This window comes from Dryobates pubescens, chromosome Z (genome assembly GCF_014839835.1).
Source record: "Dryobates pubescens isolate bDryPub1 chromosome Z, bDryPub1.pri, whole genome shotgun sequence".
NCBI lineage: Eukaryota > Metazoa > Chordata > Aves > Piciformes > Picidae > Dryobates > Dryobates pubescens.
The window spans coordinates 136,242,584-136,265,609 of record NC_071657.1 but is presented as its reverse complement, the minus strand read 5'-3'; the positions used below and the strand labels follow the sequence as shown (position 1 = coordinate 136,265,609).

The 23,026-nt window shown below is 48.7% G+C and overlaps 1 protein-coding gene across 1 annotated transcript in view; it reads left to right on the top strand.

Annotated features, from left to right (window-relative positions):
- Nucleotides 1-23,026, top strand: part of GRIP1 (glutamate receptor interacting protein 1) — a 310,348-nt gene that overhangs the window by 203,175 nt on the left and 84,147 nt on the right. The window contains exons 4-7 of the mRNA XM_009904966.2: nucleotides 479-624; nucleotides 1,772-1,855; nucleotides 4,627-4,702; nucleotides 6,521-6,666. Coding sequence (XP_009903268.2) covers nucleotides 479-624; nucleotides 1,772-1,855; nucleotides 4,627-4,702; nucleotides 6,521-6,666 — 452 coding nt within the window. The remainder of the gene's footprint in view (nucleotides 1-478; nucleotides 625-1,771; nucleotides 1,856-4,626; nucleotides 4,703-6,520; nucleotides 6,667-23,026) is intronic.

The window sequence follows — 23,026 nt, the reverse complement described above, 5'->3', positions numbered from 1 at the left end:
AAAAAGAACAGGAAAGCAAGATGACAACAAAACTTTGCATGTGCACCACTGTGCTAGGCAGCATTCTGTTCTGTTCTGTTCTGTTCTGTTCTGTTCTATTCTATTCTATTCTATTCTATTCTATTCTATTCTATTCTATTCTATCTACCTGAGGGGAGGTTGTAGCCAGGTGGGGGTTGGTCTCTTTTCCCAGGCAACCAGCACCAGAACAAGAGCACAAAGTCCCAAGCTGCACCAGGGGAGGTTTAGGCTGGGTGTTAGGAAGAAGTTCTTCCCAGCAAGAGAGATTGGCCGTTGGAATGTGCTGCCCAGGGAGGTGGTGGAGTCACCATCCCTGGAGGTGTTTAAGAAGAGACTGGGTGAGGCACTTGGCGCCACGGTTGAGTTGATTAGATGGGTGATAGGTTGGACTGGATGATCTCCAAGGTCTTTTCCAACCTGGTTAATTCTGTACTCAGTGTTCTGTATTTTGTCCTAGGAGTGACCAGCTGGATGTGGGTGACTACATCAAGTCTGTGAATGGAATCAACCTGACTAAGTTTCGCCACGACGAGATCATCAGCCTGCTCAAGAACGTGGGCGAGAGGGTTGTGTTAGAAGTGGAGTATGAGCTGCCTCCAGTCTGTAAGTAATAATAGCAGAGCCAGTGGAAGCCTAGGCAGAGTTATGGACATGCCAGCAGTGAGATGGGCATGGTTGGTGATCTTTAGTTTTGAAGGGATGAGTTAGATTTAATTACAGGTCTTTAAGCTGACTGTTTGTCTTAATCCGAAGGCTGGGAAAGAGACTCTGATCTTTTATGAACGTTCCCATGAGTGAAATTCAGACACAAGCAAGGTCATATATCAAGATGAAACTATTTATTAAAGGGAGAGAGGATAGAGCAAACAGAGCAGAGAAAGGAAGAAAAGGGAGGTAGAGTGGAGAGTCATAGAATCATAGAATTGTCAGGGTTGGAAGGGACCTCAAGCATCACCCAGTTCCGACCGCCCTGACATGAGCAGGGACACCTCACACTACAGCAGGTTGCTCACAGCCACATCCAGCCTGGCTGCAAACACCTCCAGGGATGAGGCTTCCACCACCTCCCTGGGCAACCTGTGCCAGGCTCTCACCACCCTCATGGGGAAGAACTTCATAACATCCAATCTGAATCTCCCCTCCTCTAGCTTGGATCCATTCCCCTCAGTCCTATCACTCCCTGACACCCTCAAAAGTCCCTCCCCAGCTTTCTTGTAGCCCTCTTCAGATACTGGAAGGCCACAATTAGGAGAAATGGTAACCATCCCATGGTAAAGAAAGATGATCTCAAAGGTCTTTTCCAACCTGGTTGATTCTATGATTCTATGGAATTATACAACATATGTAATATATATATACAAACACATATATACACATTCTTACATATGGAATGGAAGGGAAGGGAAGGGAAGGGAAGGGAAGGGAAGGGAAGGGAAGGGAAGGGAAGGGAAGGGAAGGGAAGGGAAGGGAAGGGAAGGGAAGGGAAGGGAAGGGAAGGGAAGGGAAGGGAAGGGAAGAGACTGGAAGAGACCTTCAAGATCCTCATACAACTTAGAAACAACACAGAAACTGGACTTGATGATCTCTGAGGTCTTCTCCAACCTTATTGATTCTATGATTCTATGATAATAACAAGAACAACAACAGCAGCAGCAATAATAATAAGAGTAATAAAAGCAATAATAATAAAGGCAATAATAATAATAATAATCTAACAACAACAGCATTTGAACTTTTTCCTCTCTTTCAGCTGTACAGGGGTCAGGTCTCATCTTTAGAACTGTGGAAGTTACTCTGCATAAGGAGGGGAACACTTTTGGTTTTGTAATAAGAGGTAAGTCAGCATTCACTTCGAGCTCTCTGTATGTTCTAAACCAGCCAAACACAGCAGAATGTTCTCATGCCACTACGAAATCATTGCAAGATTTATGGCCTACAGTTTGCAAAAGCCTCTGATATTTGTCTTACTTTTTCCCATATGTTCCTGTGCTGCCTTTTTGAAACATTATAATTTCTTTTATATCTTTTTTTTCCTGGAAGAACAGTAAGCAATCAATCATGCCATGAGCCTGTGTGGTGGCTTTAGGAATCACCCTCCAGTATGAATTTGGAGAATTGCCCCCCAAAATAAATTGCCAGACTAGCTCAGAAGCAAAAGAAGCTATATCTGCAAGCAAACTAACATCTAGAAACAGGAAATGCAATGAATGTGTGCAAAATGTGTCCCATTCTGGGCTCCTCAATTTAAGAAGGACATTGAGACACTTGGACGTGTTCAGAGAAGGGCAATGAGGCTGGGGAGGGGTCTGGAGCACAGCCCTGTGAGGAGAGGCTGAGGGAGCTGGGGTTGCTTAGCCTGCAGAAGAGGAGGCTCAGGGGAGACCTTCTTGCTCTCTACAACTCCCTGAAGGGAGGTTGTAGCCAGGTGGGGGTTGGTCTCTTCTCCCAGGCAAGCAGCACCAGAACAAGAGGACACAGTCTCAAGCTGTGCCAGGGGAGGTTTAGGCTGGAGATGAGGAGAAAGTTCTTCCCAGACAGAGAGCTTGGCCATTGGAATGTGCTGCCCAGGGAGGTGGTGGAGTCCCTGTCTCTGGAGGTGTTCAAAAAAGGCTTGGATGTGGCACTTGGAACCATGGTTTAGATGTCATGAGGTGTTAGTTAATATGTTGGACTTGATGATCCTTGAGGTCTTTTGCAACCTGGTTGGTTCTATGATTGTATGAAAATATACAACATATGTAATATATATATATATATTACACATTCATACATATATCTATATATATACATTCACACACACACTCACATATATATATCACAGTATCACAGTATCACCAAGGCTGGAAGAGACCTCAAAAACCATCAAGTCCAACCTGTCACCCAACACCTCATGACTAGACCATGGCACCAAGTGCCACATCCAGTCCCCCCTGGAACACCTCCAGGGACGGTGACTCCACCACCTCCCCGGGCAGCACATTCCAATAACAAATGACTCTCTTGGTGAAGAACTTTCTCCTCACCTCCAGCCTAAATATATATATATAAATATATATATATATACCCACACAATTTATAAACAACACAGAAACTCCTCAGACCCCCCCTTGGAGGGATCCAAGGGGTGAGAAGCTGTAAGCAGAAGTGACAGAAGAGGAAGAACTGTTTCTGCCTCTACTCTATATCCCCATTAGCAAGCCACTGAATCATATAAACCTTATCATTATTTTTCTTTAGTGTCCAAGGGTAATAATTTCACTTTCAGCCTTTGCAGTCAGGAACCAGGCTAAAGTGACAAGCTTGATTTCACCTAAGACCAGATTCCACCTCCACTGAAATCCACAGGAGTATTTGTAGTTCTTAAAGGAAGAAAAAAGATCCACTTCTAGTGTTGGTCTAAATTAGGTATGAGATTAATTGCACTGACAGGCTGAACTGCACAGCAGAAAGATTTTCACTGATAGAAGGAAACATGCAGCTGTTAAATAACACAACCCAAGGACTGATTATTTGTTTAGTCAGGGGGAACCTTTATGTATTTCTCTGATATGTAAATCCCTCAGTGGCCACTTGTTATTCTGAGTGTACCCGAAGCATGGCTGCTTCTCTCTCTCTGCAACACTGCAGGACAGTAAGTGTTCATACTGAGACCAGATTTGCAGAGTAGAGGTTCTAAGAAAAGGATTTACATATATTAAGAATCACTCTGTAGAAATATGTTATGAAGAATCATCTGTAGCACGGCAGAGGTCGATTTGACTTCAGAGGAAATTCGGTGGAGATTCATATTGATGTCTTCACCACTGACTGCAGCAGTACAGGCTGGGAGGCGATCTGCTGGAGAGCAGCCCTGTGGAGAAGGACCTGGTGGACAACAAGTTCTGCATGGGACAGCAATGTGCCCTGGGAGCCAAAAAGGCCAATGGGATCCTGGGGTGCATTGAGAGGAGTGTGGCCAGCAGATCCAGGGAGGTTCTTATCCCCCTCTACTCTGCCCTGGTGAGGCTCCACCTGGAATATTGCATCCAGTTCAAGAGGGACAGGGATCTGCTGGAGAGAGTCCAAGGGAGGGCTGCAAGGATGCTGAAGGGACTGCAGCACTGCCTGGGGAGGAGAGGCTGAGAGCCCTGGGGCTGTTTAGTCTGCAGAGGAGAAGACTGAGAGGGGATCTGATCAATGCCTATAAATAGATGAGGGCTGGGGGTTAGCCTCTGCTCACTTGCACCCTCTGATAGGACAAGAGGCAATGTATGTAAACTCCAGCACAGCAAGTTCCACTCCAAGATGAGGAAGAACTTCCTTACTATAAGGGTGACAGATCACAGGCTGCCCAGAGAGTTTGTGGAGTCTCCTTCCCTGGAGCCTTTCCAGCCCTGTCTGGATGTGTTCCTGTGTGACCTGTGCTGGATTCTATGGTCCTGCTCTGGCAGGGCGGTTGGCCTGGCAGATCTCCAGGGGTTCCTTCCAACCTCTAATACCCATTTTTTAATCTTGTGTACCTGTGTACCTGTGCAAGCTGCAGGATTGTGGCTTGCCTTTTGAAGATGAGCTTTCATAAAACCCCATGACAGGAAGGTTTGTTCTCTCTGCCTTCTGTCTTTCTAGGTGGAGCACACGACGACAGAAATAAATCTCGTCCTGTTGTAATAACATGTGTTCGGCCTGGAGGGCCTGCTGACAGGTACAAGTCATCTTCCTCTGGGGTGCAGAGGAAAGGGAAATGGACAGAGGTGAATTGTCTAGGGCAGAAGCTAGGATTTGGAGCAAAGTACAGACACTGAAACCTGTGCCTTTGGCATGCGTGGTTTGTGCGTTGAACTGTAATAATAATGACAACAATAGACAACCACAGAGGCTCAGCACATCGCGGTGGGGGGGGGGTGGTGGTGTGAAGTTTAATTTAGAGTGTTTCATATTTCAAGACATTTCCATTGAAGACTTTCAACCTAAAATAATTAGAACAAATGACTGAAATATCTTAAGATACTTCCAGTATCTGAAAGGGGCTACAAGAAAGCTGGGGAGAGACTTTTGAGGGTGTCAGGGAGGGATAGGACTGGGGGGAATGGAGCAAAACTAGAAGTGGGTAGATTGAGATTGGATGTTAGGAAGAAGTTGTTCCCCATGAGGGTGGTGAGAGACTGGCACAGGTTGCCCAGGGAGGTGGTGGAAGCCTCATCCCTGGAGGTTTTGAAGGCCAGGCTGGACGTGGCTGTGAGCAACCTGCTGCAGTGTGAGGTGTCCCTGCCCATGGCAGGGGGGTTGGAACTGGCTGATCCTTGAGGTCCCTTCCAACCCTGACAATTCTCTGATTCTGAAAATGTTAGGTAAGACACCTGGGGGACTGTTCCCTTCCAGCCAACTTATTTTTACACAGGAAATAAAGACAAATGGAATGATCCAAGGAAGGGATGGTTTTGAAACAAATCAGGGAATGGGCATTCATGCTTTGCAGGCTGTTTCTGCACCCATGTGTTTACACTAAGTACTTGGTTTGAGAAAATACTGAAAGAGGAGGTGTTTGTGTGCCTATGAAAGACGAGTTCAATATGAGCCACCAGTGTGCACTTGCGGCCCAGAAAGCCAGTTGTAACCTTGGCTGCCTCAAGAGGAGCAGAGCCAGCAGGTTGAGGGAGGTGATTCTCCCCTCTTCTCCACTCTGGTGAGACCCCACCTGGAGCACTGGGTCCAGTTCTGGAGCCCCTAGTACAGGCAGGATCTGGAGGTGCTGGAAGGTGTCCACAGAAGGGCCATGAGGATGATCAGGGGGCTGGAGCTGCTCTGCTATGAGGACAGCCTGAGGGAATTGGGGTTGTTCAGTTAGGAGAAGAGAAGGCTGCAAGGAGAGCTTATTGTGGCCTTCCAGTATCTGAAGGGGGCTCCAAGAAAGCTGGGGAGAGACTTTTGAGGGTGTCAGGGAGTGATAGGACTGGGGGGAACAGAACAAAGCTAAAGGAGGGGAGATTTAGATTAGATGTTAGGAAGTTCTTCCCCATGAGGGTGGTGAGAGCCTGGCACAGGTTGCCCAGGGAGGTGGTGGAAGCCTCATCCCTGGAGGTGTTTGCAGCCAGGCTGGATGTGGCTGTGAGCAACCTGCTGTGGTGTGAGGTGTCCCTGCCCATGGCCATGGGGGTGGAACCGGATGATGCTTGCGGTCCCTTCCAACCCTGACAATTCTATGGATTCTGTGAGTTGTGTGGACAAGACAGAAAGCAAGCATATGTTGAAGCAGAAACTATACTGAGCTTCAGTTCAACGTGACTTGATTGTTTCAGCTGTGGGTTAAGCTGTTTTCCAGTCACTGACTTTCCAATTAAAGCCATTTCCTTTCCGCTGCGCCCTCCGAACGCTCTCACTCTCACCGCAAATGTTAAGTGTTAAGGCAAGAGGGATGGGTGTCAGAGAGGGGGCAAGGGAGTTGCTTTGCATTCAAATGGTATTATCTCCAAACCAATTTATCCTCTCTCATCAAAGATCATTCCTTTTAATCTCCCTTCAGAGAGGGCACCATCAAACCCGGGGACAGGCTGCTGAGCGTCGATGGGATCCGACTGCTCGGGACGACCCACGCCGAAGCCATGAGCATTCTGAAACAGTGCGGCCAGGAGGCGACTCTGCTGGTGGAATATGATGTCTCTGTGATGGGTAGGTTGAGAAGTGGGGCCTTAAGTTTTGGGGAACCTGTCTCCATCCAGAGAGGGAAAGAGAGTCAGTTCTTTTGGCTGCTCCCATGGTGTGAAATTAGAGGCACAAACGAGGCCGAAATATCAACAGCCCTCGAGGCTGTTAACAGAATGAAGTGGATGGAACAGGAGAGGGGAGAGAGAGAAGGAAAAAATACAGAGAGAGGGAGAAGAGGGAGAGAGAAGTGGAAAGGAATTTCATTACCACACCCTTCACCCCCCCAAGACAGTTTGGGTCTGTGGAGGAAGGGTGCTGCTGCTTTAGCATGGAGATGTTGGGTCTGTGGAGGAAGGGTGCTGCTGCTTTAGCATGGAGATGTTGGGTCTGTGGAGGAAGGGTGCTGCTGCTTTGGCATGGAGCAGATGTTGGGTCTGTGGAGGAAGGGTGCTGCTGCTTTGGCATGGAGCAGATGTTGGGTCTGTGCAGGAAGGGTGCTGCTGCTTTGGCATGGAGCAGATGTTGGGTCTGTGCAGGAAGGGTGCTGCTGCTTTGGCATGGAGCAGATGTTGGGTCTGTGCAGGAAGGGTGCTGCTGCTTTGGCATGGAGATGTTGGGTCTGTGGAGGAAGGGTGCTGCTGCTTTGGTGTGGAGCAGATGTTGGGTCTGTGCAGGAAGGGTGCTGCTGCTTTGGCATGGAGCAGATGTTGGGTCTGTGCAGGAAGGGTGCTGCTGCTTTGGCATGGAGATGTTGGGTCTGTGGAGGAAGGGTGCTGCTGCTTTGGCATGGAGCAGATGTTGGGTCTGTGAAGGAAGGGTGCTGCTGCTTTAGCATGGAGATGTTGGGTCTGTGGAGGAAGGGTGCTGCTGCTTTGGCATGGAGCAGATGTTGGGTCTGTGCAGGAAGGGTGCTGCTGTTTTGGTGTGGAGCAGATGTTGGGTCTGTGCAGGAAGGGTGCTGCTGCTTTGGCCTGGAGCAGATGTTGGGTCTGTGCAGGAAGGGTGCTGCTGCTTTGGCCTGGAGCAGATGTTGGGTCTGTGCAGGAAGGGTGCTGCTGCTTTGGCGTGGAGCAGATGTTGGGTCTGTGCAGGAAGGGTGCTGCTGCTTTGGCCTGGAGCAGATGTTGGGTCTGTGCAGGAAGGGTGCTGCTGCCTTGGCATGGAGCAGATGTTGGGTCTGTGCAGGAAGGGTGCTGCTGCTTTGGCCTGGAGCAGATGTTGGGTCTGTGCAGGAAGGGTGCTGCTGCTTTGGCATGGAGCAGATGTTGGGTCTGTGCAGGAAGGGTGCTGCTGCTTTGGCATGGAGGAGAGGTCATCCTTGTTGGCTGTGCTGTCCTCTGCTGGAGGAGGGGAGGGAGAGATCCCAAAGTCCAAGTCCAAGTCCTTCTCTGAGCAGCCTCTTCAGCTCCATGAGTTGCAGCAGGTAATGGAGAGAGGCTTCCTCCTGGCCTGCCACTTCCAGGCTGCATGGTGTTGTCTCTGTCCTTTCTCTCCTGGTATTTTCTTTGTTTTATTTCAGAGCAGCATTGCCCAGGTCTTTTCCTTCTTCCAAGCCAGTAGTTGCTCAGGTCTTTTACACAGTTCTTTAGGTATGTGTCCAGGTGGCAAATCCATTGTCCTTTGCACCATAATCCCTTTCTGGGGTAGCTGATGGGTAGAGATCATCTTGTCTATGCACATGCCAGAGAGTCCTTATCCAGTGGCCTGCCCAATACACATCAGCTATTGTCTGGGCAAGGAGCAAAGGTGATTTTATCTGTGTTGAGTCACATCAAGAGAGACAGCAGGAGCAGGGAACTCATTCTGCCCCTGTACTCAGCACTGGGTCCAGTTCTGCGCCCCTCAGTTTAGGAAAGATGTTGAGATGCTGGAAGTTGTCCAGAGAAGGGCAACAGAGCTGGGGAGGGGTCTGGAGCACAGCCCTGGGAGGAGAGGCTGAGGGAGCTGGGGTTGCTTAGCCTGCAGAAGAGGAGGCTCAGGGGAGACCTTCTTGCTCTCTACACCTCCCTGAAGGGAGGTTGTAGCCAGGTGGGGGTTGGTCTCTTCTCCCAGGCAACCAGCACCAGAACAAGAGGACACAGTCTCAAGCTGCACCAGGGGAGGTTTAGGCTGGATGTTAGGAAGAAATTCTTCCCAGCAAGAGAGATTGTGCTGCCCAGGGAGGTGGTGGAGTCACCATCACTGGAAGTGTTTAAGAAGAGCCTGGCTGAGGCCCTTGGTGCCATGGTTTAGTTGCTGAGATGGTGCTGGGTGATAGGTTGGACTCGGTCATCTCTGAGGTCTTTTCCAGCCTGGTTAATTCTATTTTATTTTATTCTGTTCTGTTCTGTTCTATTCAATGCTATTCTATTCTATTCTATCCTATTCTATTCTAGGGCAGGGTGTCCCTGCCCATGGCAGGGGGTTTGGAACTAGATGATCCTGGTGGTCCCTTCCAACCCTGACTGATACTATTCTATTCTGGTCTCTTCTGTTCTATTCTGCTCTGTTCTATTCTATTCTGTTCTGTTCTGTTCTGTTCTGATCTATTCTGTTCTGTTCTATTCTGTTCTGATGTATTCTGTTCTGATCTATTCTGTTCTGATGTATTCTGTTCTGATCTATTCTGTTCTGTTCTATTCTGTTCTGTTCTATTCTGTTCTGATGTATTCTGTTCTGTTCTATTCTGTTCTGATCTATTCTGTTCTGATCTATTCTGTTCTGATCTATTCTGTTCTGTTCTATTCTGTTCTGTTCTATTCTGTTCTGATCTATTCTGTTCTGTTCTGTTCTGTTCTGTTCTGTTCTGTTCTGTTCTGTTCTGTTCTGTTCTGTTCTATTCTGTTCTGTTCTATTCTGTTCTGTTCTATTCTGTTCTGATCTATTCTGTTCTGATCTATTCTGTTCTGATCTATTCTGTTCTGGTCTATTCTGTTCTGTTCTATTCTGTTCTGATCTATTCTGTTCTGATCTATTCTGTTCTGGTCTATTCTGTTCTGTTCTATTCTGTTCTGTTCTATTCTGTTCTGTTCTATTCTGTTCTGATCTATTCTGTTCTGTTCTATTCTGTTCTGTTCTATTCTGTTCTGATCTATTCTGTTCTGATCTATTCTGTTCTGTTCTATTCTGTTCTGTTCTATTCTGTTCTGTTCTATTCTACCCTACCCTACCCTACCCTACCCTACCCTACCCTACCCTACCCTACCCTACCCTACCCTACCCTACCCTACCCTACCCTACCCTACCCTACCCTACCCTACCCTACCCTATCCTATCCCATCCTGAGATTTAGTCTCTGACAGAACCCCCTGTGAGGTTTGGCTTGCCCTCCTTGCTGAGCTATTTCCGCAGCACTCCTGACCTGCTGTGCCTGTGGTCGCGCCGCTGCCCGCCTCGGCAGCGTGTCATTAGCCCCGGGTTCACGGGGAGGTGAGCAGTGTTGCACTGTAATTTAGCATTCTGACATTTCCTGGTTTGTAGAGTTGAAACCCTAGTGTGGATTCTAGCAAAGTAACTTTTCCAGTGAGTAGTTTGTAATAAAGGTTAATGAAGTGTAAGCCTTTCTGTGTCACGTGGAAAGGGAGGGGGGTTGGTTTCAATGGCTTTTACGGGAATCCTTGCGCCGGTTGCCAGCGCTGCTGGGTGGCCGAGGCGTCCCAAAGGCACAGAGCTGCCAGGCAGCAAAGAGTGAGGAGGAGAGAAATTGCTGAAGAAATGCAGAGGTGGCAGGTCATGGATTGAGAAATGAGCTTAGGCTTTAAACCAGTTTGATTGAACTCACTGAAGCTACAAGAGGTTTTCCTGGCAAGTCGAGGAGAGCAGGTGACTTTTCAACACAGATGGGATGGGATGGGATGGGATGGGATGGGATGGGATGGGATGGGATGGGATAGGATGGAATGGAATGGAATGGAATGGAATGGAATGGAATGGAATGGAATGGAATGGAATACAGTAGAATAGACTAGGTTGGAAGAGACCTTCAAGATCATCGTGTCCAACCTATCATCCAACACCATCTAGTCAACTAAACCATGGCACCAAGCACCCCATCAAGTCTCCTCCTGAACACCTCCAGGGATGGTGACTCCACCACCTCCCCTGGCAGCACATTCCAATGGCCAATCACTCTCTCTGTGAAGAATCTCTTCCTAACATCCAGTCTGAACCACCCCTGGCACAGCTTGAGACTGTGTCCTCTTGTTCTGGTGCTGGTTGCCTGGGAGAAGAGACCAACCCCCACCTGGCTGCAACCTCCCTTCAGGTAGTTGTAGAGAGCAAGAAGGTCTCCCCTGAGCCTTCTCCTCTCCAGGCTAAGCAACCCAAGTTCCCTCAGCCTCTCCTCATGGGGCCTCATAGGTGTGGCCTAACCAGTGCAGTATACAGGGGCAGAATGACCTCCCTGCTCCTGCTGGCCACACTGTTCCTGATGCAGGCCAGGATGCCATTGGCCTTCTTGGTCACCTGGGCACACTGCTGGCTCATGTTCAGCCTACCATCAACCAGCACCCCCAGGTCCCTCTCTGCCTGGCTGCTCTCAGCCACTCTGACCCCAGCCTGTAGCTCTGCATGGGGTTGCTGTGGCCAATGTGCAGAACCTGGCACTTGGATGTGTTTAATCTCCTGCCCTTGGACTCTGCCCATCTGTCCAGCCTGTCGAGGTCCCTCTGCAGAGCCTCTCTACCCTCCAGCAGATCAACTCCTGCCCCCAGCTTGGTGTCATCTGCAAACATACTGCTGATGGACTCAATGCCATTAGTTCCATTTGTTTTGGCAGGTGTCATACCCCACTCCATTTCTGCAAGCTGTAGAAAATTCATGGCAGCAAGAAATAGGAATACTCACCAATCAGGCTGAAATACTTCTTCTTTCTGGGAGGATCTTCTTTCCCTCGGTTCCACAGTCAGATTTCTAGCCTGGCAGGGAAGCAGCCTCAAAGGGATTCATGAAATTGCACTGTCAAACTTCAAAGCCTTGGGAAGATTAATACTTGGAAGAATAATGCCAGATGTTTGTTTATTCTGGAGCAGCCCTCTTTGTTCTTCTCTGAGATAGAAATTTCAAGGGGTTTTTTATTATCATATATAGATACATCTCACAGTATCACAGAACATCAGAGGTTGGAAGGGACCTCCACAGATCATCCAGACCAAGCCCCCTGCCAGAGCAGCATCGCCCAGGGTAGTCTGCACAGGAATGCATCCAGGTGGGTTTTGAATGTGTCCAGAGAAGGAGACTCCACAACCTCTCTGGGCAGCCTGCTCCAGGGCTCTGCCACCCTCACTGCAAAGAAGTTTCTCCTCATCTTGAGCTGAAACCTTCTCTGTTCAAGTTTGTCTCCACTGTTCCTTGTTTTATTCCTGTGCACCACCCAAAAGAGCTTGGCCCTCTCCACTTGACACCCACCCCTCAGATATTGATAGGCATTGATTCCCTCTTAGCCTTCTCTTCTCTAGACTTAGCAACCCCAGGGCTCTCAGTCTCTCTTCACAGGGGAGATGCTCAAGTCCCCTAATCATCCTCGTGGCTCTCCCTTGGCCTCTCTCCAGCAGGTCTCTGTCTCTCTTGAACTGGGGAGCCCAAAACTGGACACAGGATTGCAGCTGTGGTCTCAGCAGGGCAGAGCAGAGGGGGAGCAGAACCTCCCTGGCCCTGCTGGCCACACTTTCCTTGCTGCACCCCAGGATCCCATTGGCTCTCTTGGCCACCAGGGCACATTGCTGTCCCCTGCAGAACTTGCTGCCCACCAGCACTCCAAGGTCTTTCTCCATGGAGCTGCTTTGCAGCAGGGCAGCTCCTAACCTGTCCTGGTGCCTGCTGTGATTCCTCCCCAGATGCAGGACCCTGCACTTGGCCTTATTGAACTTCATGAGGTTTGCCTGCAGCCAGCTCTCAGCCTGTCCAGATCTCGTTGGATGGCTGCACAGCCCACCAGGGTGTCAGCCCCACACACACCCTCCCTGCACCCTCCCCAGTTTTGTGTCATCAGCAAACCTGCTGAGTGTACTTTCAATCCTCTCATCCAGGTCATTGATAAAGATATTGAACCAGACTGGACCCAGTACTGATCCCTGGGGAAATCTCTGGGATACCTCTGTTAACTTAACTATCAAGAATGGAGTGACAAGCTTACATGGTGTCTAGCAGGCCAGTCTGCTGGACTCACATCCAGAGAGCTGGAGGTGGCTCAGCATCTGAGCAGGAGCTTCCCATGTAGAAAATGGAAAGGCAAGGTGGTCTTGGAACCTGAAGAGAACTAGAATTTAGGTGTTTGCCTTTATTTCTTTTTGTTTGAAAGGTGATGGATGACCCAACCCTATCCATCATCACATCATCCTTCTACTTCCCTTTTGCCTAAAAGTGAAAATCCATTGGGAAAAACCCCACACCCTGCTTTTAGACAAAGATCCCAGCGAGGCTTTCACAGAATTGCATCACAGAATTGTCAGGGTTGCAAGGGACCTCAGGGATCATCTAGTTCCAACCCCCCTGGCATGGGCAGGGACACATTCCAGAGATTCATAGAGTCAATAGGGGTGGAAAAGACCTCAGAGATCATCAAGTCCAACCTATTAGCTAACACCTCCTGACAACTCAACCATGGCTCCAAGTGCCACATCCAATCCCCTCTTGAACACCTCCAGGGATGGTGACTCCACCACCTCCCTGGGCAGCACATTCCAGTGGCCAGTCTCTCTTTCTGGGAAGAACTTTCTCCTCACCTCCAGCCTAAACCTCCCCTGGCACACCTTGAGACTGTGTCCTCTTGTTCTGCTGCTGGTTGCCTGGCAGAAGAGACCAACCCCCACCTGGCTATAACCTCCCCTCAGGTAATTGTAGAGAGCAAGAAGGTCTCCCCTGAGCCTCCTCTTCTCCAGTAAGACTCCCATCCCCATTCTCCTGTGTCCCCCAGGGAGGGAATCAGCCTCAGCTCCACAGATGGCCTTTTAGAAGTCTCTGCAGCTTTGTATGAGGACAAGACCATATGATGAGAAGCTCTGTTGTGCTCTAAATTGCAGGTTGTTCAAGGCAGAAACCTTCTTTTCCATTTTGTTTGGATAGAGCTCAGTGCAGGAGGATAAATTGCAGCCTCTTAACTGTCCAGGCAGTACCTACCAGGTGATCTCTTCCTGTCATTCTCTGAATAAACTTCTGCTATCTCCCTTTTGTTCTCAGCAACATGTTCAGATTTATTGTTCCTGCCTTCCTGGCAGCAGATATGTTATCTTAAGGAAGCTTAAAGAGGCAGAACAGCCTGAGATTTGTGGCATCAGGAGGAAGGAAAAGGGAATCAGACACTGGGGAAACATGGGATGGTGGTCCTGCAGTGTCTGTGAGAAGGAATAAGGAGGGATCCACAGAATCACAGCATCAACCAGATTGGAAGAGACCTCAGAGGTCAAGTCCAACCGATCACCCAACCCTAACTAATCAACCAGACCATGGCACTAAGTGCCTCATCCAGGCTTTTCTTAAACACCTCCAGGGATGTTGACCCCACCACCTCCCTGGACAACCTATTCCAATGGCCTGTCTCTCTTTCTGGGAAGAGCTACTTTCTAAGATCAAGCCTAAACTTCCCCCTGCACAGCTTGAGACTGTGTCCTCTTGCTCTGCTGCTGGTTCCCTGGGAGAAGAGCCCAACCCCCACCTGGCTACAGCCTCCCTTCAGGTGGTTGCAGGCTGCAGCAAGGTCTCTCCCATCAGCTTCTTTCTAATGTGTTATGATTTTGCTGGATTTTTTCTATAGATCACCCAGATCATTTCTTTTCACTCCCTGCATAGTTTTCCAGCAGCATGTTGTTGGGAAGCTTTCTTTGCTTCCTGCAGTTCTGTTATAACCATGGTGCAAAGGCTGAAAATCACTCAGCCTAACCCATTGCTTCTTGGCCCAGGTAACCAGTGCTGATCTGAGACGTCACTCCTCCTCAAGAGCAGTGCAAAGTTAGGAGTAACATGAAAGGGAGGAATTGAGTTGTGAAGAGAAATGTAAGGATTGAAGAAATGTTAGTGCATCCAGTTCTGGAGACCCTATTACAAGAAGGATCTGGAGGTGCTGGAAGGTGTCCAGAGAAGGGCCACAAGGATGAGCAGAGGGCTGGAGCTGCTCTGCTGTGAGGACAGACTGAGGGAGTTGGGGCTGTTCAGTCTGGAGAAGAGAAGGCTCCAGGGAGACCTTCTTGTGGCATTCCAGTATCTGCAGTGGGCTACAAGAAAGCTGGGGAGGGACTTTTGAGGGTGTCAGGGAGTGACAGGACTGGGGGGAGATGGAGCAAAACTAGAAGTGGGTAGATTGAGATTGGATGTTAGGAAGAAGTTCTTCCCCATGAGGGTGGTGAGAGCCTGGCACAGGTTGCCCAGGGAGGTGGTGGAAGCCTCGTCCTTGAAAGATTTTTGCAGCTAGGCTGGATGTGGCTGTGAGCAGCCTGCTGTAGTGTGAGTGTCCCTGCCTATGGCAGGGGGGTTGGAACTGGATGATCCTTGAGGTCCCTTCCAACCCTAACAATTCTATGATTCTACTCTCTTCCCCATCTCTCATGTTACTCACAAGACAAGCTCTTTGTAATGCTGCCTCAGGGTTGATATGGGTATAAACTAGGCTAAAACAAGAGGAAGAGCATTAAGGTTAAGGTGGCTTTGATGCTTGACACTAGTTTAGTAGGTTAGCCTGCTAAGGAGGGCAACAATCCAAAAGGCTGGCACATTCTGTAGGGTCTTCCTGCTCTAAACCTGAAGTAGAATATCTTACTCATAGACTAATAATGATACCATTACTTGCTTTAATATCTTCCCTTCCATTAGCAGATGATTATATCCTGTAAATTAGCATCCTGTGTGGCCAGAACTGGGAAGAACCATAAAGTATATTCTGATGGCATGAAATTGGAACTTGATTTTTAAAAGGCTACACTTAGATGAAGAAACTAATCCTGAACTGCTTTTGAGATACAGTCCTGTCGTGTGGAGCTGACTTTTTCTCTTTCTGCAAGCATAAGCTGTTGCAAGGGGGCTGTATTTCTTCTTGGCTGTATTCCTTTGCCTGAAGTCTTCAGGAGGTCAGCTGGGAAGCTTGCACAGTTTATTATTTCTGGAACCTAGACTAACTGGAGTGAAAAAAAAAGGAAGGCATCAGGGGGTTCTGTGCAGGGTAATTAAGTGTGCATATCATGGGGGAGATGCAGCTAGGCCACTTGAACTCTCTGGGGTTTCTCTCCTGCCTTCTGAAATACAGCCTGAAGTATCCTGCTCAGCTGGGTTCTGGGAAATGCACTTGGCAATTCAGCTTCTTGGAAGAGAGGATTTCAGCTTGTTGGGTCCTTTTCCTTCTTTCTTTCTCTTTCATTCTTTCTCTTTCTTTCTCTTTCTCTTTCTCTTTCTTTTTCTTTCTTTCTTTCTCTCTTTCTTTCTTTCTTTCTTTTTCTCTTTCTCTCTTTCTTTTTCTCTTTCTTTCTCTCTTTCTTTCTCTCTCTCTCTTTCTCTCTCTTTCTCTCTCTCTCTCTCTTTCTCTTTCTTTCTTTCTCCTTCTCTCCCTCCTTCTCTCCCTCCTTCTCTCCCTCCTTCTCTCCCTCCTTCTCTCCCTCCTTCTCTCCCTCCTTCTCTCCCTCCTTCTCTCCCTCCTTTTATCCCTCCTGAAAGGAAGTTGTGGAGAGGTTGGTGCTGGTCTCTTCTCCCAGGTAATTAGTGAAGGGAGGGAATGGCCTCAAGCTGCCACTGGATAGGTTTAGACTGGACAGTAGGAAACATTTTTTCAGGGCAAGAGTGGCCCAGCATTGGAATGTGCTGCTGTCTTTTCCAGTCTGGACTGGTCTGGTCTATTCCATTCCATTCCATTCCATTCCATTCCATTCCATTCCATTCCATTCCATTCCATTCCATTCCATTCCATTCCATTCCATTCCATTCCATTGGTTTCTGTGTGGGAAAAACTTTACCTCTGTGCCTAAATAGTTCCTCTGAAGAGTGAGAACCATTAAGCCCACCAGGCTGCTCCCTCCTAGCCAGGTTGTCAGACCAGCTGTCCAGAACAGTACATATATGCTTCCTGGTGACCAGCAAAGGCTTGAGGGACACATGTGACCAGTGGATTTCAAAGGTGTTTTCAGAGAGTGGAGAACTGTGAAGGCTCAGGATTCCATGCTCCTGTCCATTTTGCTCAATCATGGCGCTTTTTCCCTCTGTTCTTTGTTCCTGTCCTGGTTCCTAGCTGCATAATGCCTTTTTTTGTCCCTCCCAGCAGCTGCTTGACTTTTCCTTTCCTTACTGACCTAGTTTGAGTCTTCTTTTCTAGAAGGTCCTAAATTCCCAGCCTGCTATTCCCTCTCCTTACAGCCCAGTTTTCTCTCCTGTTTTTTTGCCAAGTAAGGCTTAGGTGATTTTCTAGCACATTTCTCTCACGCTGCTGATTTCAATCCATAAAGGCCTTTTGCAGTTTTTGTGCCTGTCCTTCTTTAGCCTCTCTTCCAGCCACTGTCTCTTGGCAAACCATTCTCAAGGTTCTTGTATTGCAGCTTTTTAGACCAATCACTTTCTCACCTCACTTCTTCCTCTTCTTGCCCCAAAAGATTTACTCTCCCCTCCTCCTGGCTCCTCTCTTGACTCTCTGCAGCAGATCTGTCAGGTGCTCAAGGCACACAGAGAACATGAATTTCCAATGTAAAGCCTACAGGATTTTCTGTGTGTGGGCAAAACAAAATGGTTTACCCTAATGATGCTTTCAGACATAGCTGACCTGTTTCAGCTGAAATAACTAAGGGAAAGGGGGGGGGAAAAAACCAACACAGCCTGGAAGAGTTAACAACCACAAGAAACAAACATCATAGAATCAACCAGGTTGGAAAAGACCTCAGAGATCATCAAGTCCAACCTATTCCCTAATACCTAACACCTCTTCACAACTCAACCATGGCTCCAAGTGCCCCATCCAGTCCCTTTCTGAACAACTGCAGGGATGGTGACTCCACCACCTCCCTGGGCAGCACATTCCAATGGCCAATCTCTCTTGATGGGAAGAACTTTCTCCTAACATCCAGCCTGAACCTCCCCTGGCACAGCATGAGACTGTGTCCTCTTGTTCTGGTGCTGGTTGCCTGGGAGAAGAGACCAACCCCCACCTGGCTACATCTTCCCTTCAGGGAGTTGTAGAGAGCAAGAAGGTCTCCCCTGAGCCTCCTCTTCTCCAGGCTAAGCAACCCCAGCTCCCTCAGCCTCTCCTCACAGGGCTGTGCTCCAGACCTCTCCCCAGCCTTGTTGCCCTTCTCTGGACACATTCAAGTTTCTCAATGTCCTTCTTAAACTGAGGGGCTCAGAACTGGACACAGGACTCAAAGTGTGGCCTAACCAATGCAGAGTACAGGGGCAGAATGACTTCCCTGCTCCTGCTGGCCACAAGTCACACCAAGTGCTTGAACTGTGGCCAAGCTGTAAGTTGCAAGCCATTAAAATCAAGAGGCTTTAAGGAGAACAGTCTGTGATTCTCAAATATATTTGCCCTATAGAATAATTTGAGGTGTTTTTTTTTCCCTCTGCCTGTTTATGATTTTCTATTAGAGTTTGATAGCCATATTGCTGGGAGATGATTACAGAAGGGAGGGGTTGTCATGTTTTACAAGAGCTTCATAAATCTTCCTGATATTTCCTTCTTTACAAACTTCTTGATCTTCCCTAAAGAGAAATAAATCGAGTGCAGCTGAACCAGATAAGTTACAAATGACTCTAAGAGGTCCAATTAACATTTCTCTTTAGTGCTTTTGAAACCATGGCCTCATTAAAAGCAGTTTAAGAAACAGTGCTCTGTTTGGGAGGAGAAAAAAAATTGTCAAGGTGAAATGAGATGCCCCTGGAGCAGAAGACAAAAGAAATACTATTTAGTTGTCATAAACAACTAGGGAAGGGGGAAGCAGGAAGGGAGGTGGTACCAGTTCTGGGCCTCTCAGTTTAAGAAAGATGTTGAGATGCTGGAAGGTGTTCAGAGAAGGGCAACAGAGCTGGGGAGGGGTCTGGAGCACAGCCCTGTGAGGAGAGGCTGAGGGAGCTGGGGTTGCTTAGCCTGGAGAAGAGGAGGCTCAGCGGAGATCTTCTTGCTCTCTACAACTCCCTGAAGGGAGGTTGTAGTCAGGTGGAGTTTGGTCTCTTCTCCCAGGCAAGCAGCACCAGAACAAGAGGACACAGTCTCAAGCTGTGCCAGGGGAGGTTTAGGTTGGATATTAGGAAGCCAGCACTGCTGAGCCAGCAGTGTGCCCAGGTGGCCAAGAGGGCCAATGGCATCCTGGCCTGCATCAGGAACAGTGTGGCCAGCAGGAGCAGGGAGGTCATTGTGCCCCTGTACACTGCACTGGTTAGGCCGCACCTCGAGTCCTGTGTCCAGTTCTGGGCCCCTCAGTTTAAGAAGGACATTGAGACTCTTGAATGTGTCCAGAGAAGGGCAACAAAGGTGGGGAGGGGTCTGGAGCACAGCCCTGGGAGGAGAGGCTGAGGGAGCTGGGGTTGCTTAGCCTGGAGAAGAGGAGGCTCAGGGGAGACCTCATTGCTCTCTCCAACTCCCTGAAGGGAGGTTGTAGCCAGGTGGGGGTTGGTCTCTTCTCCCAGGCAACCAGCAGCAGAACAAGAGGACACAGTCTCAAGCTGTGCCAGGGGAGGTTTAGGCTGGAGGTGAGGAGAAAGTTCTTCACCGAGCGAGTCGTTCGTCATTGGAATGTGCTGCCCAGGGAGGTGGTGGAGTCACCATCCCTGGAGGTGTTTAAAAAGAGTCTGGATGAGGCACTTAGTGCCTCATGGTGTTGGGTGCAAGGTTGGACTGGATGATCTCTAAGTTCTTGTCCAACTTGGTCAATTCTGTGTTCTGTACCTGTATTACCTTCCAAGTTCCACTTCATATGTGAAAATGTTCTGTGGTTTACTTACTGTATGCTGAGAGTAATGGACAAATTTGGCTTCAAAGCCTCATCAGGAAGGTGAAACCTACACTTGGGTGTAGTTAGTCTAAATAGGGGACAATTAAAATCATCAGTCTGAAATACTGGGGTGGGTTGAAATTGCCCCCACTGCCCCAAAAATTGCCAGACCAGCTCAGTTGGAAAGCAAATGAAGCTGTATTTACCAGCAGGCTAAAGACTGGAAAGATGAAATGTGATGAATGTGTACCAAATATCCAATATTTACATATATTTACCAGTTATAAGCAACACCTAGAGAAAACCAGGGGGCTGCCAATAGCTCCCCTCTCTCCCCCTTCCCCCTTGCAGGCTGGCCAGTAACAGACTAACAGCAATAATGAAGCATCCTGAATTACAGAATACAGAATTAAGCAGGTTGGAAAAGGGCTTTGAGACCATCAAGTCCAACCTATCACCCAGCACCATCTAATCAACTAAACCCTGGCACCAAGTGCCTCATCCAGGCTCTTTCTAAACATCTCCAGTGATGGTGATTCCACCACCTCCCTGGGCAGCTCATTCTGATGACCAATCTCTCTCTATGAAGAACTTCTTCCTCACTTCCAGCCTAAACCTCCCCTGGCACAGCTTGAGACTGTGTCCTCTTGTTCTGGTGCTGCTTGCCTGGGAGCAGAGACCAACCCCCACCTGGCTACAACCTCCCTTCAGGTAGTTGTAGAGAGCAAGAAGGTCTCCCCTGCCTCATCCAGTCTCAAGTGTGCTGGACTGAAAAGAATAAATAAGAAATTAGCAGCTAGCTGAAGTATTTAAATGCAGAGTGAAGGTGTGGAAGTTTTACAAAGAGGAAGATAATTAAGCTTCTTGGAGATTAAAGGATCTTCTGCATGTGCCTTGCAAGTCAATGCCAGAGAAATTCTGTAATCAGAAAAAAATCCAATTAAAAGAGACCAAATAAGACTCAGCCTTAGGTTGGGCTTAATGGCATTTCACTTGTCTGAGAGACTAAGGAAGAAGGGTCAGATTTGGTTTTCTTTTTATTAGAGAGAACTTCGGGCTGTTACCCCAAAAGCTGTCTCCAAAAGGGTCCATCTCTGAGGAGCAGCAACAACTCCTTTCCTGCCTTCATCTCAGGGAGTAGAAACACTTCACAGAATCATAGAATCACCCAGGTTGGAAAAGACCTCAGAGATCATCAATTCCAACCTATTACCTAATACCTAACACCTCCTGACAACTAAACCATGGCTCCAAGGGCCACATCCAAGCATTTTTTTAATACCTCCAGGGATGGTGACTCCACCACCTCCCTGGGCAGCACATTCCAATGGCCAATCTCTCTTGCTGGGAAGAATTTATTCCTCACATCCAGCCTAAACCTCCCCTGGCACAGCTTGAGACTGTGTCCTGGGAGAAGAGACCAACCCCCACCTGGCTACAACCTCCCTTCAGGGAGCTGTAGAGAGCAAGAAGGTCTCCCCTGAGCCTCCTCTTCTGCAGGCTAAGCAACTCAGCTCCCTCAGCCTCTCCTCACAGGGCTGTGCTCCAGACCCCTCCCCAGCTTTGTTGCCCTTCTCTGGACACCTTCCAGCAACTCAACATCTTTCCTAAACTGAGGAGCCCAGAACTGGACACAGGACTCAAGGTGTGGCCTAACCAGTGCTGAGGACAGGGGCAGAATGACCTCCCTGCTCCTGCTGGCCACACTGTTCCTGATGTAGGCCAGGATGCCATTGGCCTTCTTGGCCACCTGGGCACACTGTAGGCTCATGTTCATCTGCTGTCAGCCAGTCCCCCCAGGTCCCTTTCTGCCTGGCTGCTCTGCAGCCCTTCTGTCCCCAGCCTGTAGCACTGCATGGGGTTGTTGGTGACTTAATGTCCCCCAAGACTATGCCTGAGGGAGATGTTTTAAAAACCCAGAACCAAACTACTCCATCATCTTCACTTTTTCTTCCATTGATGTGACAGATTAGGCCAAGGGGAGAAAACCTGAGAATCAGTCAGGGTCCATCTCTTGAATACACATGCTAGGCATAAACTCAGGGATTCATTTGGGATGCAGTAGGGCAAATTTCATCCCTTCACACCAAGCATCATAGTTCATCCATCATTTTACAGAATATTTGCACTGAGCAAAAGGATGGATTTTAAAGTATTCATAGTCTTAGATATTTTGCCTAAATACAACCTGCCTAGTGCCAAACTGGTGTGAATGGGGTCTGAAGCAGAACCTGGGAGATGTGTGCTGCTCAGAGAACACAATGAGGTCCTGGGAACTGAAAATGTAGGGGAGAAAAAACATCTTCATCCTAGCACTACAAGTTTATCATGAGATCAACATAGTTACTTAAAAATAATTGCACCAGTGTTGGGCCTGATCCTATTCAGTAATGACTGGTGATCTGGACAAGGGATTGAGTCCATCATCAGTAAATTTGCAGATGACACCAAGCTGGGAGCAGGAGTTGATCTGTTAGAGGGTGGGAGAGCTCTGCAGAGAGACCTTGACAGGCTGGACAGATGGGCAGAGTCCAAGGGCATGGGGTTTAACTGTCTAAGTGCTGGGTCCTACACAGTGGCCACAATGACCCCATGCAGTGCTACAGACTGGGAGATGAGTGTCTGGAGAGCAGCCTGGCAGAGAGGGACCTGGCAGTGCTGGGGGACAACAGCTGAACAGGAGCCAGCAGTGTGCCCAGGGGCACAGAAGGCCAGTGTCATCTTGGCTTGGATCAGGAACAGTGTGGCCAGCAGGGCTAGGATGGAATCCTGCCCCGTGCTGGGCACTGGGGAGGCCTCACCTGGAGCACTGTGTGCAGCTCTGGGCCCTCCCTGCAAGAGAGATCTTGAGGTGCTGCAGCAGGTCCAGAGGAGAGCAACCAGCCTGGGGAAGGGACTGGAGGGAAAGTGATGAGGAGAGGCTGAGGGAGCTGGGGGTGTTCAGCCTGGGGAAGAGGAGGCTCAGGGGGGACCTTATCACTCTCTACAAGTCCCTGAAGGGAAGTTGCAGTCAGGTGGGGGTCAGGCTCTTGTGCCAGGCAGCTTGTGACAAGAGGAGAGGGCATGGCCTGAAGCTGTGCCAGGGGAGGGTTAGGTTGGATGTTAGGAAGCACTTCCTGATGGAAAGGGGAATGAGAGACTGGGATGGACTGCTCAGGGAGGTGGTGAAGTCCCCATCCCTGGAGGTGTTTAAGGCCAGACTGGATGTGGCACTCAGTGCCATGGTCTGGTCAGTGTGGTGGTGTTAGGTCATAGGCTGGACTTGATCTCAGAGATGTGTTCCAGCCTCAATAATTCTGTGTGACTCTGTGTGATTTCATAACCTGTGACCTTGATATCTATCAAAATGGTTTGAGGAAACAGCATGGACAAGAATTGTCCTCTGTGTGTCTGCCAAAAAATTACTGAGCTTTGCTTCTTTTCAATCTATTCCTTGGTGCCTCACATTACTGAGGTTTGACCTTCCCTGGGCCTCACAATTTTCATCTCTAAGGTAACTTGCCAGACTGCTTTCT